Genomic DNA, 27,717 nt, shown 5'->3' on the forward strand with positions numbered 1-27,717 from the left:
GTGTGCAAGGCGCTGGGCTGGATGTGGGGAATATAAGGGGAAAATGAAAACAATCTGTTTTACAATAAATTCTACTTTGAGAACATTTGACATTTATCTGAAAAATTTTTTATAGCTCCTAAAAGGAATTTATTCTCCCTATCCCAAAAGATCAGGGAGGCTTGGAGAATTCCTTTGAAGGAGGATGTTGAATATTATTAAGCTCAAAGAGCTAAAAACACCATTAACTCCAGGCATCTGTATGACTAGGATCAACACTAAACAACATCTGGAGTCAAAAAGGAAGTGATATAGAATCCACGATAACCCAGATCCCTGACTAGCTGCCTTCAGCCTGTTTTGGGGAAAAATGGGAGGTTGGAATCCTGCCCTTCACATGATTCTCCTCCCTCTTATCCCCTCCCTAATCTGTTCTCTGAATCAGTGACCCTGAGCATCTGGGCTTTGCTCTTGTGGAGTCAAGACTACAAAAAGGACAGCTTGTACATCTAGCTACATTTCAGATTGTTTGTTCTCTCTTCTTTTTCAGAAACTGAGGAACTGAAAATCATGGCTGCAAAGCCTAAACTTTATTACTTCGATGGAAGAGGCAGGATGGAATCTGTGCGCTGGCTCTTGGCTGCTGCTGGGGTGGAGGTAAGTGTTTCATTTCTTACATTTATTCTTTTTCTTCAGATGAAGTGAATATTTACTAGTGGAGAAGTCACATGGAATTTACTGAATGACTCCCTCCAAAAAAGGGGTCTAATCACTGTGATCACCGTTATTTATTTATTTATTTTTATTTAAGCGTGAACTGAGTCTTAGGAACAAGTTAAAAGTCCCATTCATCTTCATAATTAAGTGTTGATTGAGTTCTCTTTCTGAAAGTAGAATCAGAGCCTGGTGGAAAGGTCACTGCACTGGATTCAGCAGATGTGGGTCCAAATGGTGGCACCACTACCTCCTAGCTGGATGTCCTTAGGCGCCTTAGTTTGCATCTCTGAGTCTCAGCTTCATCAGCTCTAGAGCAGGGGGCTGCCATGAGATCATTTCTGAGATCCCCTTCTAGGTATGATCTTTGCCTACAACGACTGCTTAATTTTTTTTCTTTGCCATAACACAAAGAATGATACTGGTTCCCATTTATTTCATTAATTGACTGCCTATTTAAAAGCTCACCATTTTGGAAAATTGATAAATTCCAAGGAACAGAGGTTGGGTTAATTTTTAAAGAGATTTTAACAATCTTCATTTTTGCTGACTTCCTTTTTCTTGGGTAGAGAGTGGGGAAAATTCAGATTCATTATATAAAACACCTTCATAATGACTTCACGAAGCTTCTACACTTTTAAACATTAATAATTGTATTTATTGTTAATTTGAGTTATTAATAATTTGGTTTATAAATAAGTTTATATGCTAGAAAATTGTAATAATCTTTCAGGTGGTGATGAATGATTTCTCCCAGTCCTAAATGATATTAGTAAGTCACTTCACCTCTCTGGGTTCAGTTTCCTTTCCTGCCAATTCAGGGGATTGGAGGAGATAAACTCCAATGTCCCTTCCAGCTCTGCCTGGTTCCTAGGATCCGAGGGCCTTCGGTTCTGCTAATCATAGGACCCCATTCTGTCACAGGATTGAAAATAAGACTACTCTGTGTACTCCATCCACCACGACACTTAGGTGCCATTTAAACAGACTAAGAGTCTCAATCTATGAGCCCATGAGCAGAAATCACAGTGATTAATGATAGTCACAATATTAACTAGTCTGGGAGTCAGGAGACTCAGATTGTAGTCATGGCTCTGTCACTAATTATCTGTGTGACCTTGGGTAAGTCATAGATAGGATCATGAGATTATGCATAGAGAGATAGAAGGGATCTTGAGGCCATCTAGTTCATGCCTTCCCCCCCCCCCCATTTTATGAATAAGGAAACTGAAGAACAGAAAAGTTAAGTGACTTGCCCAAGGTTGTTCAAGCAGTAAGCTACAGAGGAAGGTTTTGAACCCTGGTCTTTTGACTCTAAGACTATATGTTGTGGAGTAGTCACTGATTTGCCCTGGTAGATGGGGTTCCCTCCATCAGCAGTGTCAAGCTCCCATAGAAATGGGGACCACTAAATCATATGTATCTAATTTTATTTATAAACACTTCCCCATTACATTTTAATCTGGTTGGGGATGCACTCAGGACTTTTGCTGGCAGCCTGTTTGACACCTCTCTCCTCTATCTATGAAATCAGAAGTCCAGATTCCTCCCCGCCCCCTACCCCATCCCAAAAAACATAGGAAGGTAACCTGTAGTGATTATGGTGACAGGATGCTGGGCCTAGAGGTGGGAACACCTGAAGTCAGATCTTGCACCTGACACTTATTAGTTGTGTGACCCTGGGTAAGTCTCAACCTCTGTGTGCCTCAGACAACAGCACTTATATAATATGATTGCCAGAATCACAGATCCTTTGTACTGACTTATACAGTGTACTCTGCCAGGCACTGGATAGATACAAAAATGAAAAACTACAAATTGTTACCCTCTAGGAATTAAACATTAAACATTTCTCTGAGACTCATCTTTTAATTTAAAAAAAGTGGCAGAGTGGGGAGGGAGAGTGGACTAGAACAGTGGTTCTCAGAGTGTAGTCTGAAGTTCCCCAAGATCCTTTTAGGGGGACCTTGAGATCAAAACCATTTTCATAATAATACTAAGATGTTATTAACCAATTAAAATACTCCTATTCCAATTACATATCTGTGTGGAGCTAGATTTTATCTAAATATCCATATCTATATATGTGTGTGTGTATATATATATATATATATATATATATATGTATATATATCTGCCACTTGATTCAGCAGATGTGGGTCCAAGTGGTGACACTGCTACCTCCTAGCTCGCTGTCCTTAGGCAGCTTAGCTTGCATTTCTGAGTCTCAGCTTCATCAGCTCTGGAATAGGGGGCTGCCATGAGATCATTTCTGAGATCCCCTTCTAGGTATGATCTTTGCCTACAAAGACTGCTTGATTTTTTTTTCTATGCCGTAACACAAAGAATGATACTGGTTCCCATTTATTTTATTAACTGCCTCCCTGTTATCGCTTAGCGTTATTATTCATTTAAAAGCTCACCATTTTGGACAATTGAAAAATTCCAAGGAACAGACATTGGGTTAGTTTTTAAAGAGATTTTAACAATCTTCATTTTTGCTGGCTTCCTTTTTCTTGGGTGCAGATACATATAAAAATATATACAAATACATGTATGTGTATGTGTGCACATATATTTCATCCAGAACAACATATTGCAATAGACTGAATGTAGAAGCAGCTTTAAGAATGCAGCTAGGATTAGACATTAAAGAGATTTGCAAAAGTACGTAAAACAATGCCACTCTTCTCTCTAATTTTTTGGTTTGGAAAACAGTCATTTTTCATGAAAATATATTATTTATATTAATATGTAATGGGTTTCTTTCTAATGAATTGAAAAATACATTTCAAATTCATCAGTTTTATTTTCTAATATAGCAAATATTGATAGATAGAATCCACATAAACAGAAGCTCTTTGGGTAGGTCCTCAATAATATTGCATTTAAGAATATCATAGATGTTCTGAGACCACAATGTTTGAGAAATGTTGGATGAGAGCATCAGAATCATTGATGTGGAGCTGGAAGAAACCTTAAAGAACATTTAGTCCAAGGTCCTCAGTTTTGCTGATGAGGAAACTGAGGCCCAGAGAAGTTACGTGACTTGCCCAGGGTCTCTCATTTAGTAAACATCTAAGGCAGGATTTGAACTCCAGTCGTTGTGTGACTCCTACTCTTGTATTCTACCCATGATACCACCCAGTTACTTTAAGTGATCTCTAGGGTCTCTCCTAATGCTCACATTCTATGATCCTATTGCTCTGATATCCTCATTGTCCTCCTTCTTTTCTAGTATGATGAAGTGCTTTTGCAAACAGCTGAAGAACTTCAGAATTTAATTAAGGGTGAGTCCAAAGTCTTGTTCTTGTGCTGTACTACTCCATGAAGGTCAGATTCACCACCCTTGCCTTGCCTGAAAAGACACACGGAAAGTTTCTAAGATCCCTTGGAGCCCTACAATTCTCTGATTCTACAGTTGTGACAAAGTATGTTACATGGATGTGGAATTACACAGGACAATACACAAGGGAGTTCCTCTGTTCCTCAGAGGGAGGGTTTGAATTTCAAAACAGCCTCATCAGGGAAGAAAGTAAAGCTTTTTTCCTCATCCACCAAAGGGTCCTTACCCTCTGTAGAGGAATCATGGTGGAAGTAAAGAGTGGTGGGATTTAAGACTGGAAAGTTTAGGTTGGAGTCAGGTCATAGGGGAGCTTGAATGGGAGGAAAGAGTAGATAGGTGGGAATTACCAGAGGGTTTTTTGTGTGGGCAAAGAAGTATCTTGATAATGGTTGTGTTTCAGGAAGATGAGTTAGGAAGGTCTGATTTGGAATAGACAGAGACTAGAGGTATGGAGACCCATGAGACACAATGAAAGAATCTGGCTGGCAGATAAAGTTAGAGCTAAAATAGATTTAATCATAAGAGAAAAACAGGGAAACTACATGATAGGCCAGTCATATCAAGCCATATTGTTTTAGACTATTTAAAATAACTAGACAGTAAAAGGATGGAATATTGCTGTGGTGTAGGAAATGAATAATTGATGGAAAAATTAGAAAAATATGGAAAGAGTCAGACCTGCAAAGGAAGAGGTCATCCACCCTCAGAGAAGCAAAGGACAAATAAGTATAGTAGGGTCTTGCACAGATAGATGCATGTGAATATATAATCTTATATATAAATACGATTATAGATATCTAAGTATATGTATGTGCATTTACATGTACACATGTATGTGCATGTACATGTATACATCTTTAGGTGTATATGTGTATGCACGTATATGTGTACATATGCATATGTGTATATGTATGTTGGCATGTAAACGTCTGTATATATGTATAGACATAAATATATCTGTGCTAATTTATACCTTCTTGGAGGAGGGGAGGAAGAAGGGGGAAAAAAGAACAAAGTAAAAAGTACATAGCAGAGAACAAAAGAAAACTGACAAGGAAGCAAAGAAACAAAGGACAGCCCTCAACCAAGCACGTAGTATTTATTACATAGGCTTTCTTGAAAGGGAAATTTATTGCTGTATATTTTGATTCCTCCCTTACATTCTACTGTGCCCATGACAATGTTGTTTTCTTTCTTTATTTTGTATTTAAGTTTATAATATGTTTCTTTTTCTTCTCTTATTGTGTATTTAAGTTTTTCTATTTAAGCTTAAAATACATTAATTTTAAAAAAGAGGAAAAAAAGAATGTAGGTGGGAGGTGATGAGACCCTGGCCTAGTGTATAGCAGTGGAAACTAAAGAAGGGGGGAGGGGAATGGATCAACCAATTGATCAACAAGCATTTATTAAGCACTAACTGTGTACAAGGTACTATCTAAGTCACTGGAGATACAAAGATGAAAAAATAAAATAGTTCCTTCCCTCAATGAGCTTATGTTCTTTAGGGGGAAACATCATGCACAAACACCATTATCAGCAGCAGCAGCAGCAGCATACTATTTATGTTTCCAAAGTATTTTACAAATATTATCTCCTTTGATCCTCAAAATGACTTTCAGGAGGGAGGCACTGTCATCATCCATCCCCATTTCGTGGATGAGCAAACTGAGGCTGAGAGCTTTAGTGATTTGCTTAGGGTTACACAGCTGGCAGATGTCTGAGACAGGATTGGAACTCTCAATCCAGCACAATTCACCAAGCCACCTAGCTGCCTATATGACTAAAGACAGAACTTATTCAAATACAAAGGAATTTCAGGGGAAAGGTAACCTTCAGGGGAAGGTGGGTGCTCGCAGCTAGCAGGATCAGAAGGGGTAAGGAGGGAGGGCATTCCAGGGATGGAAGTCAGCCCCTCAGAAAGGCAAGCAAGCAGGAGGTGTAATGTTGTGTGTGTAGAAAACCAAGTAAGCCGGTGTGTCTGGGAGGCAGGTTTGTGAAGAAGAGCTAGAAGGGCAGGTTGGAACAGATCATGAAGGACTTAGGATACAAAAAGAAGAGTTTGTATTTGAGGCTAGAGGCAGGAGGGAGCAGATGCCAATTTGTGACAGAAGGTCTGAAGGCACACTCCTTTAAGTCAAGAATCAAACAGACAGTGTATAGACCAAGCCCTACAGAGAGTTGTCATTTGGGTTGGTGGTGGATGTTCCCACACAGGGAGTTCCCTTGTCAAACAAGATCATAGATGAAGCTTGAGAGATCCTTCCTGTGTTCATGTATACCACCCAAATTGTTGAGGTCACTTCTGGTTCCAGAATTGTGCTTCCATGACCATACTCTAATGAGGGGGAATAAACCACTGACTTGACTTCTCTTTTTTTTCTAGATGGCAAACTACTGTATGAACAAGTACCAATGGTGGAAATTGATGGAATGAAGATGGTACAAACCAGAGCCATCCTGAGATATATAGCTGCAAAATACAACTTGTATGGGAAGGACCTGAAGGAGCAACTCCTGTACAGTAATCGTTGCATGTTCATAAGACAACATAGAAGCCACACTTTTTTCTTTAGGAAATTTCTACTTAACAATGATTCTGACAAGTGATTTGCCCAGGGTCACACCACCAAGTAGAGGTCAAAGGCAAAACTTGACTGTAGGTCTTCCTGACTACAAGGCCAGCTCTTTATTATTTCTCCTGCTTCTCAATGAAATTATGTTAAGGACGTATCTCCTTTTACACAATGGACAAAGCCAGAATGCTCTTATCTGCATGTTCTGAAAGCGTAATTTTTAACTCCCTTTCCCAAATGATCTAAGTCTAAAATACGCAGATGTAAATATATCTCTAGTAGATGGTTTTATCAAAGTGTGGGCAGTCAAAGGAGGAAATTAAATCTCTAACTGCTTGGCGGAATGTTGCTATAAAGTAATGATCCTGGCTTCTGTAGGATGCTTATCAATTAATCAATATCTATTAAGTGCCTACTATGTGACAGGTACTGTGCTGCTGCTGAAGAAAAAAAAAGAGGCAAAAGACAATTCCAAAGAGCTTATGATCTAATGGAACTCAGTCTTATGTTTATGGAATTCAATCTTAACTTAATGGGCATGCTGGGAATACTTTCTTACTAATGTGATAAGGCTCATATGTAATGGACTAGCCCACTCACAGATACATAGATGACTTGTTCAAAAGAGAAGAAATATTGGCTTTGGATCTCAAACTTGAATAATTTTAAAATTGTTTTTAATGATTTGTAACAGGATGAATTCAAAAATAATACATAAATTCACTCTTAACTCAATGAAAAAGTGGGGATGCTTTAAAAATTAGCTTCTGTGTTTATTAACTCATCATGGAGAGGCCATGCAACCCATACTGGAAGAATCAATCCATGAACAAGTATATATGAAGTGCCTACTATGTGCTGGTGTGGGCAGCTAGGTGGCACAGTGGATAGATTGTTGGGCCTGGAGTCAAGAAGACTCATCTATCTGAGTTCAAATTAGGTTTCAGACACTTATTAACTGTGTGACCGTGGGCAAGTCACTTAACCTTGTTTGCCTCAGTTTCTTCAAATGTAAAATGAGCTATAGAAGGAAATGACAAATCACTCCAGTATCTCTGGACCCCAAATCAGGTCACAAAGGGTCAGACCCAAATGAAATGACTGAACAACAACTTTATACTTTAAAAAAAGCAACTTCACATACAATATTTTATTTGTTCATTTAATAATAATGACATATAAAAAGAGCTTTAAAGCTTGCAAAGCAAAGCATTTTATATACATTATTTGATTGGAGTTTCAGGAATAGAATGAGTTAGTAATCATATTTTCATTGGCACCTCTTTCCTTTTCCAGCATTGACATGTATGTGGAAGGAATGAGAGATCTGTACGACATGATCATGTTGCTTCCGTTGGCTTTGCCTGAAGAGAAGGAGAAGAATCTTAGCTTCATCGCTGAGAGAGCCACTCAAAGATTCTTCCCAGTGTATGAGAAGGTATGGAACGATGAGGCAGAGTGTGATCTGCCTGGATAGTCAGTGAAATTACAAACACTTTCCCTCCTCCAATCTCAGCAAATACAGGTTAATGCAGAAGTATTGGAGGCCCTGTGGTACAGAAGGAAAACCACTGGCTCTGTAGACAAAGGATCTGAGTTCAGATCCTGCCTCTGACACTTACTAATTGTGGAAATGTGGGTGTATCCCTCAGTAGGCCTGGACCTCAGTATCCTAAACTTTACAAAGTAAGGCAGCAACATATAGTAGATAAGAGTCCTGGACTTGGAGTCAGGAAGACCTTGGTTCAAATCCTGCCTCAGATGCTTACCAGCTGTGTGACCTTGGGCAAGTCCCTTGTCCTATCTGAGCTTCAGTTTCTTCATCTTTAAATAAGGGAGTGGGACTTAATGACTCCTAAGGTCACTTCAGCTCTATAATCTATGATCTTATGAATTCATAAAGAGCTGGAGCTAGATAAGGTAGGTAGCCGCTTAAAACACAACATGTAGGGTGTTGCAAGAGAGACATTTGTTAATATTCCTTTATTACACTTAAAAATCATATGGCTAGTCCTGGTACTGTCCTCCTTAAGTTCTTATGCACCTTTTAGACTGGTCAGTGTGGGAAGGGCTGGTGGCAGTGCTCTGTGAGGATGGCAATGGAAGGGTCTGATGACATTTTTGCACCTGTCTATAAAGTTGGTGCATTCCAGCCCTTCTGGGACAGACTTAGCTCTGGCTAAATCATTTAACACACACCCATTATCTACATAGGGAAACCAAGAGCCTCAAACTATCCACAGGCATTTATTAAAGAACCAACTATATACGAGAGACATGATTCAGCACTGAGGACATGAAGGCAAAATGAAATAGAGCCTGCCCTCAGAGAGCTTACAGTCTAGAGGGGCTGCAACATTTTAGTGTCCTCCTCCTGCTAGGTCACAGTTTCCTGGATGGCAGAAACTAGGTTGGTTTTGGCCATCACCATACACACTGCCTTGCATGGAGGAGACATTTAATGAGTGTTTATTGGTCTGTTAAACAATGGCCAAACAGAAGTTTGTTGTGCAACTACCCAAACTGCCTAGTTCTCTATCACAATGGAAAAGATAGCTATGTTTTAGCTATCTAAGATAGCTATCTAAGGCCAGGCAGTTTTGAGGAACAGTGGCAGCTAATTCACAGAATCCATTGTAGGAGAATATCTTTAGTCCTTGTTTAGTTTAGTTTAGTCCTTGGTTTAAAAAAAGGTGTGATGTTAATAGGATTTTAGAAAGAGCACGGTCTCCATAACTGACAGCTCTTGAGCACAAATTGTCAACACAACCTGAAGATGTGGTCAATAGATGATCCCATCAGTCTCCTATTAAGGGTAAAGGACAATGGGGAAAAACGGGAATCGGGTTATACTGTAACCTGGGTCTAGAATGTGTTATGTGTTTTATTGATTGGCACAGGTAGAAGAGACCTTAGCTTGTCCTTGGGATTTGTAAATTTTATTTTTTAAATTTAGTGACTTTCCTTAGGCTTAGAAATGTTTCCTTTTGGCTGAAATATCTTTCATTTCATCGAAAAGTAATTCTTTTTCTTTTTTTAAAACTCAAATTTTCCTCCTATTTTCTTCACTGGAAGTTTTTTTCCCCCCAGTCCAGGGTTTGCTGGGTTTTGTTCTCTTTAGAGATTCATTTTTATGGCCAACCCAGGGATTCCTGTAGGATTCCAAAGGCAGCAAGACTGCCTTGGTTTATTGCCTACAAAGGTATTGACTGGTGCTGCTTGGAGTTCTGTGTTATTGATTATACAGGTGTTGGATTACGTGTAGCCCTGAATTTATTGCTAATAATGCTTGTCTTATATTATTGCTTGTGTGTGTGTGTGTGTGTGTGTGTGTGTGTGCTTTTTAGTTTTCATTGCTACACACTACTATATGTTTTTTTGTTTGCATTGGCACGAGTGCTTCACTGAATACACTTTTAAATGGAATTGAACACAATGGAGGTCTGGACTTTAGGCATTTAGTGTGCAGCAATACCAAGAAAAACTCCAAGAAGATTTGTAAATGTAGTAATAGAATTTGACCATAAAAATAAGGCAATTGTAAAAGTATTGAAGAATATTATAAAGGATTTGGGGTAAATATGAGGTGATCACTGACAGGTATGAACAGAGAGATAACACTGTTTTCTGTAATTTGTGAGAAATAATTACTCATTCAATAATTCCTGATATGATCAGAAATTAAGAGATTACTTGGATACCAATTCGTAAGCATCTCTCTGAAGAAGGAAGGAAGGAAGGAAAGAAGGAAGGAAGGAAGGAAGGAAGGAAGAAGGAAGGAAGGAAGGAAGGAAGGAAGGAAGGAAGAAAGCAAGAATGAAGGAAGCAAGGAAGGAAGGAGGAAGGGATGAAGGAAGGAACTAAGGAAGTAAGGAAGGAAGGAAGGAAAAAAGGAAGGAAGGAAGAAGGAAGGAAGGAAGGAAGGAAGGAAGGAAGGAAGGAAGGAAGGAAGGAAGGAAGAAGGAAGAAAAGAAGGAACAATGGAAGGAACAGAAGGAGGGAAGAAGAAATTCTTTTGTTTTAAAAAAGTTATGCAATTCCATATTTCTCTCTCTCAAATGGAGTAATGCACACTGAGGAATAAAGGAATAAAGGAAGGAAATAAGCATTTGTTAAACATTGTCTATGTGCCAGGCACTGTGCTAAGTATTTTACAAATATTTTCTCATTTGATACAATAACCTTGGGAGGTAGGTACTATTATTATCCCCATTTTTCAGCTGAAAAAACTGAGTCATACAGAGGTTAAGTGACTTGTCCAAGGTCACAACCGTTAGTGTCAGAGACTGAGATTTCAGACCGTCTTCTATCTGCTTTACCTCCTAGCTGCCTTGGGCAGCTTTGACTTGGTGCTTAGATAGTCTGAAACCACAATGGGCAGAGTATTTAGAGTGGATGAACTGAAGTGTCTGATCAAGCTTGAAAAAGATACTGTGGTCAAGAGGGTCAGATGTTCCCCCACAACAGGGATATCACAGGCCTAAGTTAAGGTCTTCTCAGGAAAGGCTCCAAGGCCTATTGGGGAAGAAACACCTGAAGCATGGATTGGCTATATGTACTAAGCACGACAGCACTGTGAAGCAACTGATGTAGGAAAAAAAGAGGTAGTTCAGTCAACTCCGTTTACAGATGAGGAAACTGAGGCCTTGAGAATTTTTTTCCGTATCACAGAGCTAGGGCCTAATACAGTCACAAAAAGAATGCAGGCTTCCTAACTCCTGTCCCAGCGCTCTTGTTTTAAAATTGTCTTATGTAACCCTCTGTCTGTCTCTGTCCCTGCCTGTCTCTGTCTGCCTGTCTGTCTCTTTCTGTCTCTCTCTGTCTGTCTGTCTCTCTTTGTTTCTCTCTGTCTCTGTCTGTCTGTCTCTCTTTGTTTCTCTCTGTCTCTGTCTCTTTGTCTCTCTCTCTGTCTCTGTCTGTCTGTCTCTCTCTCTCTGTCTCTGTCTGTCTGTCTGTCTCTTTGTTTCTCTCTGTCTCTGTCTCTTTGTCTCTCTCTCTCTGTCTCTGTCTGTCTGTCTGTCTCTCTTTGTTTCTCTCTGTCTCTGTCTCTTTGTCTCTCTCTCTCTGTCTCTGTCTGTCTCTCTCTCTCTGTCTCTGTCTGTCTCTCTCTCTCTGTCTCTGTCTGTCTGTCTGTCTCTCTCTCTCTCTCTCATCTTTCTGTCTCTCTCCCCATCCCTCCCTCCCTGTAATGGGGGCATGGAATTATTTCACTTGTAAGAATATGCCATGTTACACTTTTTTTTTCTTATGAACTTAACAATACTCAACAAACCAGAACTTTTCAATATAAATAAACTTCAATAAACATTTATTAAATGACTACTATGTACCAGAACTCTGCTGAGTGCTGGGGATACAAAAAGAGGCAAAAGGCAGACCCTGCCCTCAAGGAGCATACTATCCAATGGGGGAGACAACATACAAATGACTACAAGGCAAGCTGTACACAGGACAGACAGGAAATAACTGACAGAGCCTGTAATGTCCTCTGTGCCTGGATGATTGCAGCAGCTTGCTGGTGGGTCTTTCTGCCTTAAGTCACTCCCCAGCACAGGGCATCTTCCACTTAGCTCTCCAACTGAACTTCCTTAAGCTCTGGTCTGGCCATGTCATCTCCCCGCACCCAACCAGTAAACTCCTGTGGCTCTCTATGCCCTCCAGTAACACAGAAAGGGACTGCAATTGGTTTTTAAATCCCATCGTAGTCTAGGTCCAATGCCCTTCCTACCTTTCCAGCCTTCTTAAAGCTCGGCCCCCTCACACTGGCCTCCTTAGAGATCCCGGAACAAACATTCCATGGCCCTCTAGGATTTTCCCTGCCTGTCTCTCATGCCTGGAAGCTTCTCCCTCCTCATTTGTGCCTCCTGACATCTCTGGCTTCCCACCAAGTCTCAGGGAAAGTCCTGTCTTCTGCAAGAAGCCTTTCCTGGTTTTCCTTCCTTCTGAGAGTATCTCCAATTTATCCTGTATATATCATTTCTACCTAGTTGTTTATGCGTTGCCATTAGCCTGGGAGCATCTTGAGAGCAGGGACTGTATTTTGCCTTTCTTTGCATCCCCAGAACTTAGCACAGTGCCTAGCATGCATATAGTAGGTACTTAATAAATGTTTATTGAATGAATGAATGAATAGTATACTGAAAAGAGCAAAAATACACAAAGAGAACAATTTAGAAGAGGACACAAATGAATAGAGAAATTGTTACTACCTAGTTAGTCAAGAAACATCTATTAAATACCTACCATATGCCAGGCACTGTGCTAAGCACTGGGGATACAAGAAGAGGCAAAACACAGTCCCTGCCCTCAAGGAGTTTACAATCTAAAGAAAGAGACAACATGCAACAAATACATACAAAGCTAGCTATGTACAGGATAAGTTTTATTGTTCAGTCATGTCCCACTTGGGGTTTTCTTGACAAAGATGCTAGAGTGGTTTGCCATTTCCTTCCCCAGCTCATTTGACAGTTGAGGAAACTGAGGCAAACAGGGTGAAGTGACTTGCCCAGGGTCACACAGCTACTAAGTGTCTGGGGGCCAGATGGTTTTCCTGGCTCTCTATCCACTGCTCCACCTAGCTGACCACAGGATAAATAGGAAATAATTAAAAGAGAAAGCACTGGAATTGAGAGGGGTTGGGGAAGCCTTCCTGTAGAAGATGGAATTGTAGTTGGGAGTTGAAGGAAGTCAGGGAGGTCAGCTATCAAAGCAGATGAGACACAGTGTTCTAGGCATGGGGGACAGCTGGAGAAGATGTCCCATCTTCAAATAATATACTGTTTTCAAATAATGTGCCCTAATTCCCTCCCTTCTCTCCTTGTCATTGATCCTATAGGTATTAAAAGATGGGAAAAATTACCTTGTTGGCAACCAGCTGAGCTGGGCAGATGTACATCTACTCGAACTCATCTTAATGGTTGAAGAATGCAAGTCTGATATTCTCTTGGCATTTCCTAAACTGCAGGTAATTCCATCAAAAGCATTCACTATACTGCAAACATCTATTGATGTACATGTCCTCTTCTCCATTAGAATGTAAGCTCCCTTCAGGCAGGGATAGTTTCTGCTTTTTCTTTGTGTCTCCAGAGCTTAGCACAGCGATGAGCACATAATCAATACATGCTTGTTTAAAAGATCTGGAATTTCCTCTGTGTAGCCTCCCTCCAAGGACACACCCTTCACATGATGAGGTACTCATTGTAGCTGGTTGTCTTTCAGATGGTAGGCACAAAGACCTTTGGGGAGCCCAGAGCTCAAACCTTTCCAGCAATTAAGGAAGTAAACCTTTACACATTTGGAAAAGAGAAGGCTATTTCTTCATACATTTATTACATTATATGATATTATATATTATATTCCATTATATTATACTATATAATATTATATTACATGATATATAATGTAATAGTGTGTTATATCTGAAAAGTGGGGGCCTTACACATTTGCAGAGCAGGCAATTCCTGAAGACTTTCAAACATCACTTCCCAAAGGGTAAAAATGTTTGCCACAGTTGTCCCCCAGAATGAAACAGCTTCCAAAGGGTCCTGGCAAGCAAAATCCTGGAACCCTGCTCCATTGTGCAAGGCTAATTGCTTCATTTACGGGTGGTGTCTTTTTTTTTTCATTTTAGGAGTTCAAAACTAGAGTCAGCAAACTCCCAAGGATTCAGAAATTCCTTCAGCCTGGTAGTCCAAGAAAGCCACCCATGGATGATGCATGTCTTGAAGCTGTAAAGAAGATATTCAATTTGGAAAAAGGCTTGCTTTTTAAATACTCGAGTACCGTATTAGCTGACTTTTAGTCATGCCCACCAAAATACTAGGATGTGCTCCTGCCGCATTTCTAGGTTCAATAAATAGTAAATGCGATGCCTCCCTAAAGGTCTTGTTATATGCTGGAAAACCAAATCTTGCTTATAAAAACCTTGCTTTTTATAAAACTTAGTTTGATTAGAATTTCACCTTATTCAGGGCCATAGATTGGTAGATTTTAAAAAATTTTTATTACATATTTAGGGCCAAGTTTAGAGCAAAATAGACCTTAAAAGGCACTGAGTCTGTATAGCTTCCTCATTTTACCAGTGTGGAAATTGAGAAAGAGAGGTTGAGTTAAAAGTTAAGACTTATCAGAGGTCATGCAGGCAATAGGTGGTAGAGTCAAGACTCAAACTTGGGTCTCCTATCTCCCAATTCAACACTTTTTTAACTGTTGTGCTCTCTCTGCTTCAATTAATCGACATTTTTCTGTAAAGTAGAAATTTTTGGAATAAAACTGAAAATCATATGAAAACAAGATGATACTAAACATTTCTTTAAAAAAAACCCACTTGATGATGCATTAGGTTCCTTTTAGTTGCAAACCTTTTTATACTTGTCCTGATAGTCTTTAGGATCCTTAAGAAAAGAAGTAATGTTCAGTTGTCTTCACTGCACAGGATGTAGGCAGGAAAGCAATCTGCCAATATTTTAGAAAGATTTTCATTAAAAAAACACAGAAGAAAAGATTGTTTAGTTCCCAGTTAACAAGAAATTTCTGATAAACAAAATACCCTACTCCTCTCTCCCCATGACACTCTGTTTATTCATAGTTTTATTCTGCTTTTTTAAAAAATGATTAGTTTTAATACAATCAAGGTAAAAAACAACTGAAGGTTAACTTTGAAAATCCCCCCTTTTAAAATATCCCTTGTCTTTTAAAGTTAAAGATGTATTTTCTGGAGAATGTCAGTGCTTTTATTTCTCCAAGCAGATAATCTATTGTGTACCATTTTGTCAGAACTCATTGCAAGATAAACTAAAAAGAAACTTAGAAACACTTGGAGGCAGAGTCAAAGGAGGCTTAAAGTTTGAGTGTCACTAATTACAGTTCAATCTTATAAACCCAAAATAAGTTTAAAAGTGGTAGGGTGGAGTGGTAAGCAGAGTTTAGTCTTATTTCATCTTCCCAGTCCACTCTAACACTGACTTAATGAAGGGGGAGGGAGTGGAGAGGAGTAGGTTCCCAGTATAAATCCAGACAGGCCTGGGTGAGTCTGGTGGGGGCGGGGTGGGGGGTGTTTACCCCAAGCATGTGAAGACTTCCCCAGATAGAATGGGCACATGAGAATAGTTTGTTGCATTGGCCGTGAAGGTGAGAGCACTTAGAGCTTGGTCAGACATCGAAGATTCCAAGGTCATCCTTTGTATGCTGGGCCATTGCCAGTCATCCTGACTTTTGTCTTGTGTGGGATCCAAGATTGTCCAATCTGCAAGAAAAAAAACAAACCACTGAGCCCGAACTCCAAGCCAATACCTCTTTACTAAAGCGTCCATGGCGCCCTCCAATAAAGTGGACATGAGATCTTCCTCAGGATCTGATATGCCTCCCTTCCCCAGGGCCTTACTTTTATTGAGTTTGATACCCAAACATTCAAAAGGGGTGTGGTGAATTTCAAAATCCTATTGGTTGGTAGATGTTGATTTTGACTCTTCAGGAGAACCAGAAATGATGCATCAGGATAGGTGGTTTCAAGATGGGCAAGGCAAGGGTTACCTCTGCTGATTCAGTGTTCATAAGATGGTCACCTGCTCATGTTGGATGAGAGAGGGTGGAGGTACAAAAGCAAATTGGGAGACTTTCCATATCAAGCCACCCCATTAGACTTGGACATGGAATTTGAGCAACATAGGATGGAGATATCTTCATCAGCATTCTTGTGGTTGCACAAGTAAGCTTCATAACTGGTAAACATGGTGAATATTGGATTAAAGTTTGAGGCCTACTATACAGAACTTATAATCACTACCCCTGTGAAATCATATCAAACTGATAAATACTGATTGGAATAAAATAGGATTCTAATTGGTCATCTGTCACACTTACCACTGGACTTGGATGACTCTGCAAAAGAGAGGGAGGTTAATGACTTTGTACAACTCTGCCTTCCTTATGACACTAGGGATGTCATTGGACCTCTTTGAAAACGAAGGATGAGCATTAACAACAGTCTCTGTCTGCTCTGGGAGCCCTGACCCCTTAAACTCTGAGCCCCGAGCCAGAGAGAAATATATCAGTTTTACATTTCTCTCTCTCCTCTCCTGGGGTACTCCCCCTCCATTGTCTCCTCTCAAATGTAATACCAAAAGATACACACAAACCAGCAAATGCCTAGGGTTAACCGTGTTTTTATAGACAAAGTAAACGTTTTAAAAAAAGAAAGGCAAACAGATTTTCGCCCAAAGAAAAAGATGTCAGGTTACCATGATGGAAGCCCAAAGGGACAAAGGAAATATAGAATTATTGATTTGTCAAGTCACTTGACTATTCAGCATTTGTAAAATAAAAGGGTTATACTAGCTGACTTCTTTGGTCCCCTTGAGCTCTAAATCTATGATCTTGTGAGATAATAAGTTGAAATTTTAAAAAAAGTGGGGTAGCACAGTAGATACAGCATTGCCCCTGGAATCAGGGGGATCTCAGTTCAAATCTGACCTTAGACACTTAAAACTGACTATGTGATCCTGGGCAAATAATTCAGTCCCCATTGCCTTGTAAAAATTAAAAATAAAATTTAATCAGTGAAATCCATTTTTTGAGAATAAAAAATTACTCTGAATGAAAATTTAAAAAAGGAAAATGAAATAAAATAAAAAATAATTTCAATTTTAAGAAAGCCTTATTACAGAAAAAAAAACCCATATTCAACCTGGATTTCCCCTGCTACATACACAGTACCTTATATATCGGATCTCAAAATAATTTTATTGCTATGTAATATTGTCCCTCAGTTTTACTGATCACATGTATAGGCAAAAAATACAACCCCAAAGCCTTTTGTGTTTCCAATGAAAACAAAAATCCAACAACCAGAATTTGAGAAACTACAAGTTAATGAAATCTTCCCCACTGAGCTAGAGAAGGAGAAAGATAATAGAATTATAGATTCTTAAGTATTTGGTCTGTTCACTCAAACCTCAGGGGCAGGTTTGAGCTAGTCAATTCAGCAGAGGCCAGTTTCAAAAAATTATTTCCATTTTTTTCTTTAAGTTCTAAATCCCTGAAAATACAAAGGTTCTGTGATCTCTTCAGTGTGGTGATTCACTCCACCCGTGTAGTTCTCAATCTATCACAGTGGGGAAAAAAAAGCCCAAAGAATTGCCAAAGAGCTGAGGTGACTTGCCCAGGGTCACACAGCCAGTCAGTGTCAGAGGTGGAATTTACACATAGGAATTCCTGACTCTGGGCCCAGGCCTCTATCCGATGTTCCACCCGGCCTCTAAACTTCAACATATGACCAATGAGTTGGATAAGCTTCGTGTGAGGACACTTATTTGTTCTGAGAGGGGATTCTAGTGGAAGTGAACAAAGAAAGCAGGAAGCGATGGTGAAGAAAACTATCAACCAGAAATAAGGATTTTTTAAAGGAAAAAATATAACTGCCTTGGGATTGGGTGGGGTAGGGGCATGTGTGAAAGAATGAGTGGGTTCAGCAGGTCAAACTTTAGGACTGATCAGCAGGAGGATTTGGTCTCTGAGGAGCTGCTGCACATCTGGCCTAGGTGCGATGGGGGTAGGAAGGGGAGGAGGAAGGGAACAAGCATTTATTTTTTAAAATATTTATTTATTCTTAATTTTCCTCATTCACTTTCATACAATTTTGAGGTCCAAAATTTCTCTCCCTCTCTCCCCTCCTCCCACCCCAAGATGGCATGCGATCTGATATAAGCTCTGCATATACATTCATATTAAACATATTTTCACATTAGTCTGTTGTAAAGAAGAATTAAAACCAATGGGAGGAATTATGAGAAAGAAGACACAAAACAGAGAGAGAGCAAATGTTATGTTTCTATCTGCATTCAGACTCCATAGCTCTTTCTCTGGATGTGGATGGCATTTTCCATCATGAGTCTTTTGGAGTTGTCTTAGATCCATGTATTGCTGAGAAGAGCTAAATCTATCAAAGTTAACCATCCTACAGTGTTGCTGTTACTGTGTGCCATGTTCTCCTGGTTCTGCTCACTTCGTCAGCATCAGTTCATGTAAGTCTTTCCAGGTTTTTCTGGAGTCGGCTTGCTCTTTGTTTCTTGTGGAACAATAGTATTCCATTACATTCATATATCACAACTTGTTCAGCCATTCACCAATTGATGGGCATCTCCTCAATTTCCAATTCTTGGCCACCACAAAAAGAGCTCCTATAAATATTGTTGGACGTGTGGGTCCTTTTCTCATTTGACTAAAATGACTAACCTGGCTAACCTCCTTTTCCCATTTGTCTGATCTCTTTGGGATACAGACCTAGAAGGGTTATTGCTGGGCCAAAGGGTATGCACAGTTTTATAGCCTTCTTGGCATAGTTCCAAATTGCTCTCCAGAGTGGTTGGATCAATTCACAACTCTACCAACAATACATTAGTGGGGAACAAGCGCCTACTATGTGCCAGGCACTGGGCTAAACTGTGGGGATACAAAAGGAGGCAAAATTTAACCAGCTCATAACTAACGAGCATTTATCAAATGCCTACTATTTATTAAGCTGCCTAGTATGAGGCAGCTTAGTGGCACAGTGGGTAGAGCATTGGGTCTAGGGTCAGGAAGACCTGAGTTCAAATTCCATCTCAGACACTACCTGTGTGACCCTGGGTAAGTCACTTAACCTTGTTTGCCTCAGTTTTCTTATCTGGAAAATGAGCTGGAGAAGGAAATGGCAAACCATTCCAGTATCTTTGCCGAGAAAACCCCAGAAAAGAATCATGAAGAGTCAGATACAACTGAATAACGATAAACCCAGCTAGAAGGGAGGCGATGAGTCTGGAGAAGGGCCTAGAAGGAGAGGGCTGGTCAAGTGGACTTCAGGCAGGGCTCAGTCCAGGTTCCAGATCTGAAGCCACAAAAAGTTGAGAAAATGGTGTACATTCTTTTAAGCTTTTACAGCTCTTGGGAATTAATTGGCCATCAGCATCTACAGCTGGGAAGATTTCTACACTTCCCCAGTGAAGATGAGAAAGCTCTGACTGGGGAGAAATCAGTGCCCATTTCATCTGGCCCTACCCTTCTCAGGTACCCTAAAATGACTAACCTGGTTAACCTCCACAGCTACCCTGGTGAATAATATGATTTTCACTGGAAGTGTGAAAGTTTCCCTAATGATCACGCCTCCCTATCTTGTTAGGGTGCCTGGAATTCCCTTCATAACAACAGGGACCAAAGCCTGATGGAGGCAGCCCACACATTGAAACTCAGTCCTATTGAGATGTAATTATTCAGAAAATGAAGCATAGATGATGAGGCCACTAGGTGGCGCAGTGGATAGAGTGCTGGGACTAGAGGGTTAGAAAGCCCTGATTTCAAATCCCATCTCAGACACTTACTAGCTGTGTGACCCTGGGCAAGTCACTTAACCCTGTTTGCCTCAGTTTCCTCATCTGTCAAATGAGCTGGAGAAGGAAATGGCAAACCACACTGGTATCTTTACCAAGAAAACCCCAAACGGGGTCACACAGAGTCAGTCAGACATGACTGAAATAACTAAATGATACCATGTACCAGGCATGATGCTAAGCACTTTAGAAATGTTATCTCACTTGGTCCCTACGACAACCCTGGTGCTATTATTATCCCCATTTTCCAAATCAAATAAGGAAACTAAGGCAGAGTTTAAGTGACTTGCCCAGGGTCATACTGCTTGGAACTCAGGCCCAGATCTCTATCCACTGCACAATGTAGCTAGAAGGGATCTCCAAGGCCATCTAGTCCAACTCTTTTATTTTACAAATGAGGAAACGGAGGCCCAGAAGGGTTAAATGATTTGAGCAGGGTCATACAGATAGTAAATGGAATTTGAACCCTCTGACTACAGATCCAATGAGCTTTTCCACTGTCTTATTTGTCATCTGGTATGGAAACAGCCTAGCAGGAATGGGACTGCTGGAACTTTTCATGTCAGGAAAGCACAATTTGATAACTTTGGTGCCATAAGCCCAATTCTTTTTTGACATCTCAAAACAGTCCTATAAAATATCCCCAACTTTCACTCTCCGCTGTCGAAAACATGTGCATTTAGTTCATGATGACTGATGAAGAGACCTTGAAGGTTATTTAGGCCAAGCCTCTCATTTTTCACATGAGGAAACTGAGTCTCCAGAGAGATTTAAGTGACTTATAGATAATAAGTGGCTGAACTGGAATTTGAACCCAGGACTTGTGACTCTTAATTCGGCACTCTTTTCACTCAACCATAATACTTCTTTGCTAACATGTTACTTATATAATTCCTCCCTAGCTTTTATCAGCTAAAATTGAATTTTGCCAAACAATATTGAATGTTCTTTTGACCAAACATAAAGTCACTAAAGATGCATATTTGTGACAATCTTTTATGCAAACCAAAAACTTCTTTAGGTTCTAGATCATGGGTTCTTAAGCTGGCATCCTTGGACTCCCAAGGAGTTTGTAGATAGCATTCAGTGGGGCGGTTCATGAACTTGGATGGGAAAAAAATTACATCTTTTATATCCAGTAACTTTTAACTGAAATTTAGCATCCCTTCAGTTATGACTGAGAGAAGAAGCATGACTTCCCCAAGGTCTCACAGCTGGTTCGTAACAAAGCCAGGAATAGGCCCAAGCTTTCCTGACCCCTGGTCAAGTACACATACAAAGCAATATTGGGTGTTTAAGGTGCTCTTTAGATCCCATGATAAAGAAGAAACTAAGGAAGGGTCACTTTTCTCCATCTTTACTGATTCCCAGAACAATGGCTTCTGAAGAAATGGGAGAAACTTTTGGCTTGAATGTTCAGCATGGCCTGATAGAAAGAACACTGGGTTTGAAATTTTGGAGTTTAATTTCTGTCTCTGACACTTACTAGCTGTATGACACTGGGCTGGTTACTTAGGCCTTCTCAGACTCATTTTTCTCCTCTGTAAAATGAAAAGTATAATACCCCCCCTCAGAGGAGGATCTAATGTTATAATGTATATCAGGTCTATCCAACCTTAGGTTATCTTAGGGCCTCATTAAAATAAAATAATTATTCAAGGGCTGCACCCATAATAAAAAATACAGTACACTACTATAATAGTTAATTTGTAGTCTTACTTTAATTAGGTTTAGCAAGTGCTATCAAAAGTCATGGCACTTTTAAAAGTTTTTATTGAAACAATAGACAATATATTTTGATTTGCCATTTTAGTGAGAGCTCTGCATTAGCTCAGCTTCGTTTATTAAAGCATTTATGTCAATTTTTATGCTTGTAGGCGGGCTGCATAAAATTGTACTGCAGGCTGCATGTGGCCCATGGGCCGTATTTTGGACCACTCTGATGTATATGGTGGTGTTTTTCAGTCTTTTTGCTTGTGTCTGACTCTTCCTGATCTCATAAGGCAAAATTCATGACCTTGGCCGTGGACATGGCTGAGTGGTTTGGAATCGCAAAGTTTAAGGAATTCTCTAGGCAGAAGGCAGAGGAAGTATAACATTTATTTAGACTCCAGGTGATCAAATCCAAGGACCAATGTTCCCAATTTGATATAGTAGCTATAATATTCCAAAACTGGTAAGCCCACCTCACTGTAGTAACAAAGAAATTATAACAAAATATTATAGTAAGGAACCAAGCCATACTGTAGCCTCCCCACTCCAACCCCCCACCCCAGCTTCTAGGGCCTTTCTATAAAAGATCACTCATGAATCCTAACTCTGCTCAGCATTCTCTCCTGTGAAGATTAAGGAACTCAGAGGCAGCAGAGCTGCAGCAGCTCTGCTGCCTCTGAGTTCCTTAATCTTCACAACTCTCTCTTGTTCAGTACTCTCTGCTCTGCACTCTTGATGCTGGCTCTCCCTCTGTGTCGCTGCCTCAATATCTTCTTGATGTCTGCTTCTGAATCCTGCCGCTCTCTGCTTCTTTCAGTTCTGCTGCTCCCAGTTCTGGGCTCTCTTTTTATACAGTCCTAACCATCATCTGATTGACTAGAACTCAGTGCATATACCATTGGCTCTGTTCTTAGCGACTTACCTTAGGGCCCTGAGGGCTTCGTGTGTCTTGAAAACTAGCAAACTAGTTTGCTAACTAGCAAAAGAGTGTAAGCCTGGGGCCTCACATATAGCTAGCGAAAGGGTATTGGCCTGTCTCTAATCAGACCTCCCTTTGTTGGCCCCACTTGAGGCCTATTCAATGGGTGGTAAAGATCTTTCACTTACTGATTGGCTTTACACCCCATTTGAGGTTTTCTTTGCAAAGACTCTAGAATGATTTGTTATGTCCTTCTCCAGCTGATAGATGAAGAAATTGAGGCAAACAGGGTTAAGTGACTTGCCCAGGGTCATACAGCTAATAAGTGTATGAGGCCAGATTTGAACTCAGATGAACCTTCCTGACTTCAGGCCCAGCACTCTATCCACTTCATCTCCTAGCTGCCCATTATTATATTTAAGGCACAGTTATTATTTTTTCTCTTGTTTAACTAAACTCTATAAAATTATAGCTGTAGACAATGACTTTGCACCTTCTATAGTGATAAATAAAATAAGGGGAGATGAAGGTCAATGAGATTACTACTCGTTAAGTACCCTTTAGGAAACAATCATTGTCAACTAGAAAGCAGGTCAAAAAAAATTGGGGGGCTTAAAAAAGCGTGTAAATTAATGCTGATATGAGAAGAGTCAGTTTGTTAGCTGTTATTTTTTCCTTACAGATGCTTGACATATCTTGTTGAAACTTGTCTTTCAAGTACAAAGAATACATTTAGTCTGTTGTTGGGGAAGGATCAGAATTATGTCCCTGGTCACAGAGATTCCTATATGAGCATCAAGATGAGTCTCAAAATCGCCAAGAGGCTATTTTAAAGAAAAGAAATCCAATATAAGAGCAAATAATTGATAAAAAGTCAGGCCAGAGGGTGTAGTGGATAGGGCGCCAGATCTGATATAGAAGATAATATTTGTGGGCGGCTGGTAAGCAGGGACTAGAGTGAGCTCTGTACCGAGTCCCTCCAAAAACCCATAAAAAATGGCTCTGAACCAATTCTAGAACAGCAGAACCCACAGAACAGCAGAGGGAAGCAGGGGTTCAGCCCAGGACAGCCTAGATGGTCTCTGGGTGAGGTCTATTCCACACGGAGCTGGGAGCTGGGAGCTGGGAGCTGGGAGCTGGGAACGGAGTGGAGCAGAGCCCAGCCTGAGCGGCGTGGAACAACCAAACTTGGAGTCGGGCGGATGGGGCCCCTAGCGCCCTGAATATGTGAGCTGCGGCAGTTACGAGACTCCTCAACCCACAAACACCAAAGACTGCAGAGAAGGTTAGTGGGAAAAGCTGCGGGAGTGGAAGGAGTTCGTGGTTCGGCTTCCAGCCCCAGGCCCACCTGGTGGGAGGAATTAAGTGGCGGATGAGAGCAGGAGTGCAACAGCCTGCTGAAGATCTAAGCCCAGCCCGGGCTGGGGGTTCTTGGGGAAGGAGTAGTGCGGGTCTGACAGAGCTGGCACCTCCCCCACAAACGTGGAACATAGAACTCGTTAGTCTACAAGCAGTCATACCCCACTGAAAAACTCAAGGGTCAAGTTAGTTGGTTGGTAATATGGCCAGGCAGCGAAAACGCGCCCAGATTCAGTCTCAGACTTTGGATTCTTTCTTTGGTGACAAAGAAGACCAAAACATACAGCCTAAAGAAGACAACAAAGTCATAGAACCTACAACAAAAGCCTCCAAGAAAAACATGAACTGGCCCCAGGCCATAGAAGAACTCAAAAAGGATTTGGAAAAGCAAGTTAGAGAAGTAGAGGAAAAATTGGGAAGAGAAAGGAGAAGGATGCGAGAAAACCATGAAAAACAAGTCAATGACTTGCTAAAGGAGACCCAAAAAAATACTGAAAAATACACTGAAGAAAACAACACCTTAAAAAACAGACTAACTCAAATGGCAAAAGAGCTCCAAAAAGCCAATGAGGAGAAGAATGCCTTGAAAGGCAGAATTAGCCAAATGGAAAAGGAGGTCCAAAAGACCACTGAAGAAAATACTACTTTAAAAATTAGATTGGAGCAAGTGGAAGCTAGTGACTTTATGAGAAATCAGGATATTATAAAACAGAACCAAAGGAATGAAAAAATGGAAGACAATGTGAAATATCTCCTTGGAAAAACCACTGACCTGGAAAATAGATCCAGGAGAGATAATTTAAAAATTATTGGACTACCTGAAAGCCATGATCAAAAAAAGAGCCTAGATACCATCTTTCAAGAAATTATCAAGGAGAACTGCCCTGATATTCTAGAGCCACAGGGCAAAATAGAAATTGAAAGAATCCATTGATCGCCTCCTCAAATAGATCCCAAAAAGAAATCTCCTAGGAATATTGTCGCCAAATTCCAGAGCTCCCAGATCAAGGAGAAAATACTGCAAGCAGCCAGAAAGAAACAATTTGAGTATTGTGGAAACCCAATCAGAATAACCCAAGATCTGGCAGCTTCTACATTAAGAGATCGAAGGGCTTGGAATGCGATATTCCGGAGGTCAATGGAGCTAGGATTAAACCTAGAATCACCTACCCAGCAAAACTGAGTATCATGTTCCAAGGCAAAATATGGACTTTCAATAAAATAGAGGACTTTCAAGCTTTCTCAGTGAAAAGACCAGAACTGAATAGAAAATTTGACTTTCAAACACAAGAATCAAGAGAAGTATGAAAAGGTAATCAAGAAACAGAAACTGCAAGGGACTTACTAAAGTTGAACTGTTTTGTTTACATTCCTACATGGAAAGATGATGTGTATGATTCATGAGACCTCAGTATTAGGGTAGTTGAAGGGAATATGCATATATATATATATATGTTTATGTATATATGTAAGTGAATGTGTATGTATGTATATATCTATGTGTATATGTATGTATGTGTATGTATGTGTGTGTATATATATATATATATATATATATATATATATGTATAGTATGTAAAAGAGAGAGAGCTGACACTGGTGAGTTGAAGATGAAGGGAAGATATCTAAAAGAAATAAAATGAAATTAAGGGATGAGAGAGCAACATACTGAGAGAGGGAGATAGGGAGAGATAGAATGGGGTGGATTATCTCGCATAAAGGTGGCAAGAGGAAGCAGTTCTGTGGGAGGAGAGGAGAGGGCAGATGAGGGGGGAATGAGTGAACCTTGCCCTCATCAGATTTGGCCTGAGGGGGAATACCATACACACTCAATTGGGTATCATACCCCACAGGAAAGAAGGAAGAAGAAGATAAAAAAGGGGGGATGACAGAAGGGAGGGCAGAAATGGGGAGGAGGTTATCAAAAACAAACACTTTCAAAAAGGGACAGGGTCAAGGGAGAAAATTCAATAAAGGGGGATAAATTAGGAAGGAGCAAAACATAGTTAGTCTTTCACAACATGAGTATTGTGGAAGGGTTTTACATAATGATACACATGTGGCCCATGTTGAATTTCTTGCCTTCTTAGGGAGGGTGGGTGGGGAGGGAAGAGGGGAGAAAATTTGGAACTCAAAGTTTTAAAAACAGATGTTCAAAAACAAACAAAAAAAAGTTTTTGCATGAAACTAGGAAATAAGATACACAGGCAATGGGGCACAGAAATTTATCTTGCCGTACAAGAAAGGAAGGGAAAAGGGGATGAGAGGGGAGGGGGGTGATAGAGGGGAGGGCTGACTGGGGAACAGGGCAACCAGAATATATGCCATCTTGGAGTGGGGGGGAGGGTAGAAATGGGGAGAAAATTTGTAATTCAAACTGTTGTGAAAATCAATGCTGAAAACCAAATATGTTAAATAAATAAATTTAAATTAAAAAAAGAAGATAATATTTGTAAAGAGCTTTGCAAATCTTAAAGTACTCTATAAATGCTAGTTATATATGTGTTATATATATATATGTATATATGTATATTATCTGTGTAGTATATGCTATATTATAGATGTGAGTTATATATAATATAGGATATATACATACATACATACACACACACACACATAGTGTTTTTCAATCATGTCCAAATCTTCTGGACCCCATTTTGGGTTTTCTTGGTAAAGATACTAGAATGGTTTGCCATTTCCTTCTCCAGCTCATTTTACAGATGAGGAAACTTGAGGCAAACATTTCCCAGGGTCACATAGCTAGTAAGTGTTCTTTACTTCTCTGTAACATCAAACACTGCTGACTACTTTCTCCTCTTGGATTCTCTCTGATTTGGGAGTTTTCAGGACTCTGCTATCTCTTGGTTCTCCTTCTACCTGTGAGACTGATCCTTCTCAGTCTCTTTTATTGGATCTCATCCAGGTGACTGCCACTAACTGCAGCTGACCCCCAAGGCTCTATCCTGGGTCCTTTTCTCCATATACTCTCAATGATCTTATCAGTTCCCATGGGTACAATGATCATCTCCATTAAGAGATTCTATGATACACCCACATATGTTGGTCTTTCTATATCTATCCAGCTCTCCTACTTTTCTTCCTGAGCTCCAGTTCCATTTCACCAACTGCCTATTACACACTCAGACTGGACGTCCTGTAGGCATCTCAAACTCAAATGTCCAAAAAAAGAACTCACCATTTTCCTCCCCAAACCCTCTCCACTTATCACCCAGCTTTTAAGCTTCACTCTGATCCCCTGCTCCTCCCACTCACTTTGCATATCTAATCAGTTTCCAAATTTTATAAATCGTATAACTCCTTTCTCTACAAAATCTCTTGCAGATGTTCCCAGCCAGCATGCCAATTAGGCCCTTTTCTCCCTCTACCTGCACTAAGGCAATAGTTTCCTAATTGGGCTCCTTGACTCATTTCTCTCCCCTTTCCACTCTGTCCTCAATGCAGTTGCCAAAGTGATTTTTCCTAAAGCTTTGGTTTATCCATGTCACATCCCTACTCAATTAACTCCAAGGGCTTCCTATAACCCTCGAGATCTACTATAAAGTCCTTTGGTTGACAGTCAAAGCTTTTCACAGCCTGGATCCTTCTTACCTTTCCAATATTCTTGCATTCTGTTCCCCTCCATGTTCTGTATGATCCAGCCATAGCAGCCTACTTTCTGTGTTTACACATGTCACTCCTACCTCCCATCTCCAGGCTTTTGTCCTGGCTGTTCACCAAACTTTGAATGGTTTT

General features: G+C 40.2%; 1 protein-coding gene and 1 long non-coding RNA gene across 2 annotated transcripts; one reads left to right on the forward strand and one right to left on the reverse strand.

Moving 5' to 3' along the window:
- LOC118856669 (glutathione S-transferase-like) lies at nt 1-14,904 on the forward strand. Its single transcript, XM_036767084.1, has 6 exons — nt 1-636; nt 3,932-3,983; nt 6,423-6,555; nt 7,909-8,050; nt 13,448-13,576; nt 14,243-14,904. The coding sequence occupies exons 1-6, from the start codon at nt 550-552 to the stop codon at nt 14,411-14,413; spliced, it is 714 nt and encodes a 237-aa protein (XP_036622979.1). The 5' UTR covers nt 1-549; the 3' UTR covers nt 14,414-14,904.
- On the reverse strand, nt 14,265-27,635 carry LOC118856670. The gene is made up of 4 exons (XR_005010877.1): nt 27,574-27,635; nt 15,673-15,856; nt 14,973-15,066; nt 14,265-14,339 (listed from the first exon to the last, which is right to left on the reverse strand). It is a non-coding gene; the product is annotated as an uncharacterized LOC118856670 (long non-coding RNA).
- Between the last annotated feature and the right edge of the window lie 82 nt (nt 27,636-27,717).

The sequence above is a fragment of the Trichosurus vulpecula genome, chromosome 7 (assembly GCF_011100635.1).
Source record: "Trichosurus vulpecula isolate mTriVul1 chromosome 7, mTriVul1.pri, whole genome shotgun sequence".
Lineage (NCBI taxonomy): Eukaryota > Metazoa > Chordata > Mammalia > Diprotodontia > Phalangeridae > Trichosurus > Trichosurus vulpecula.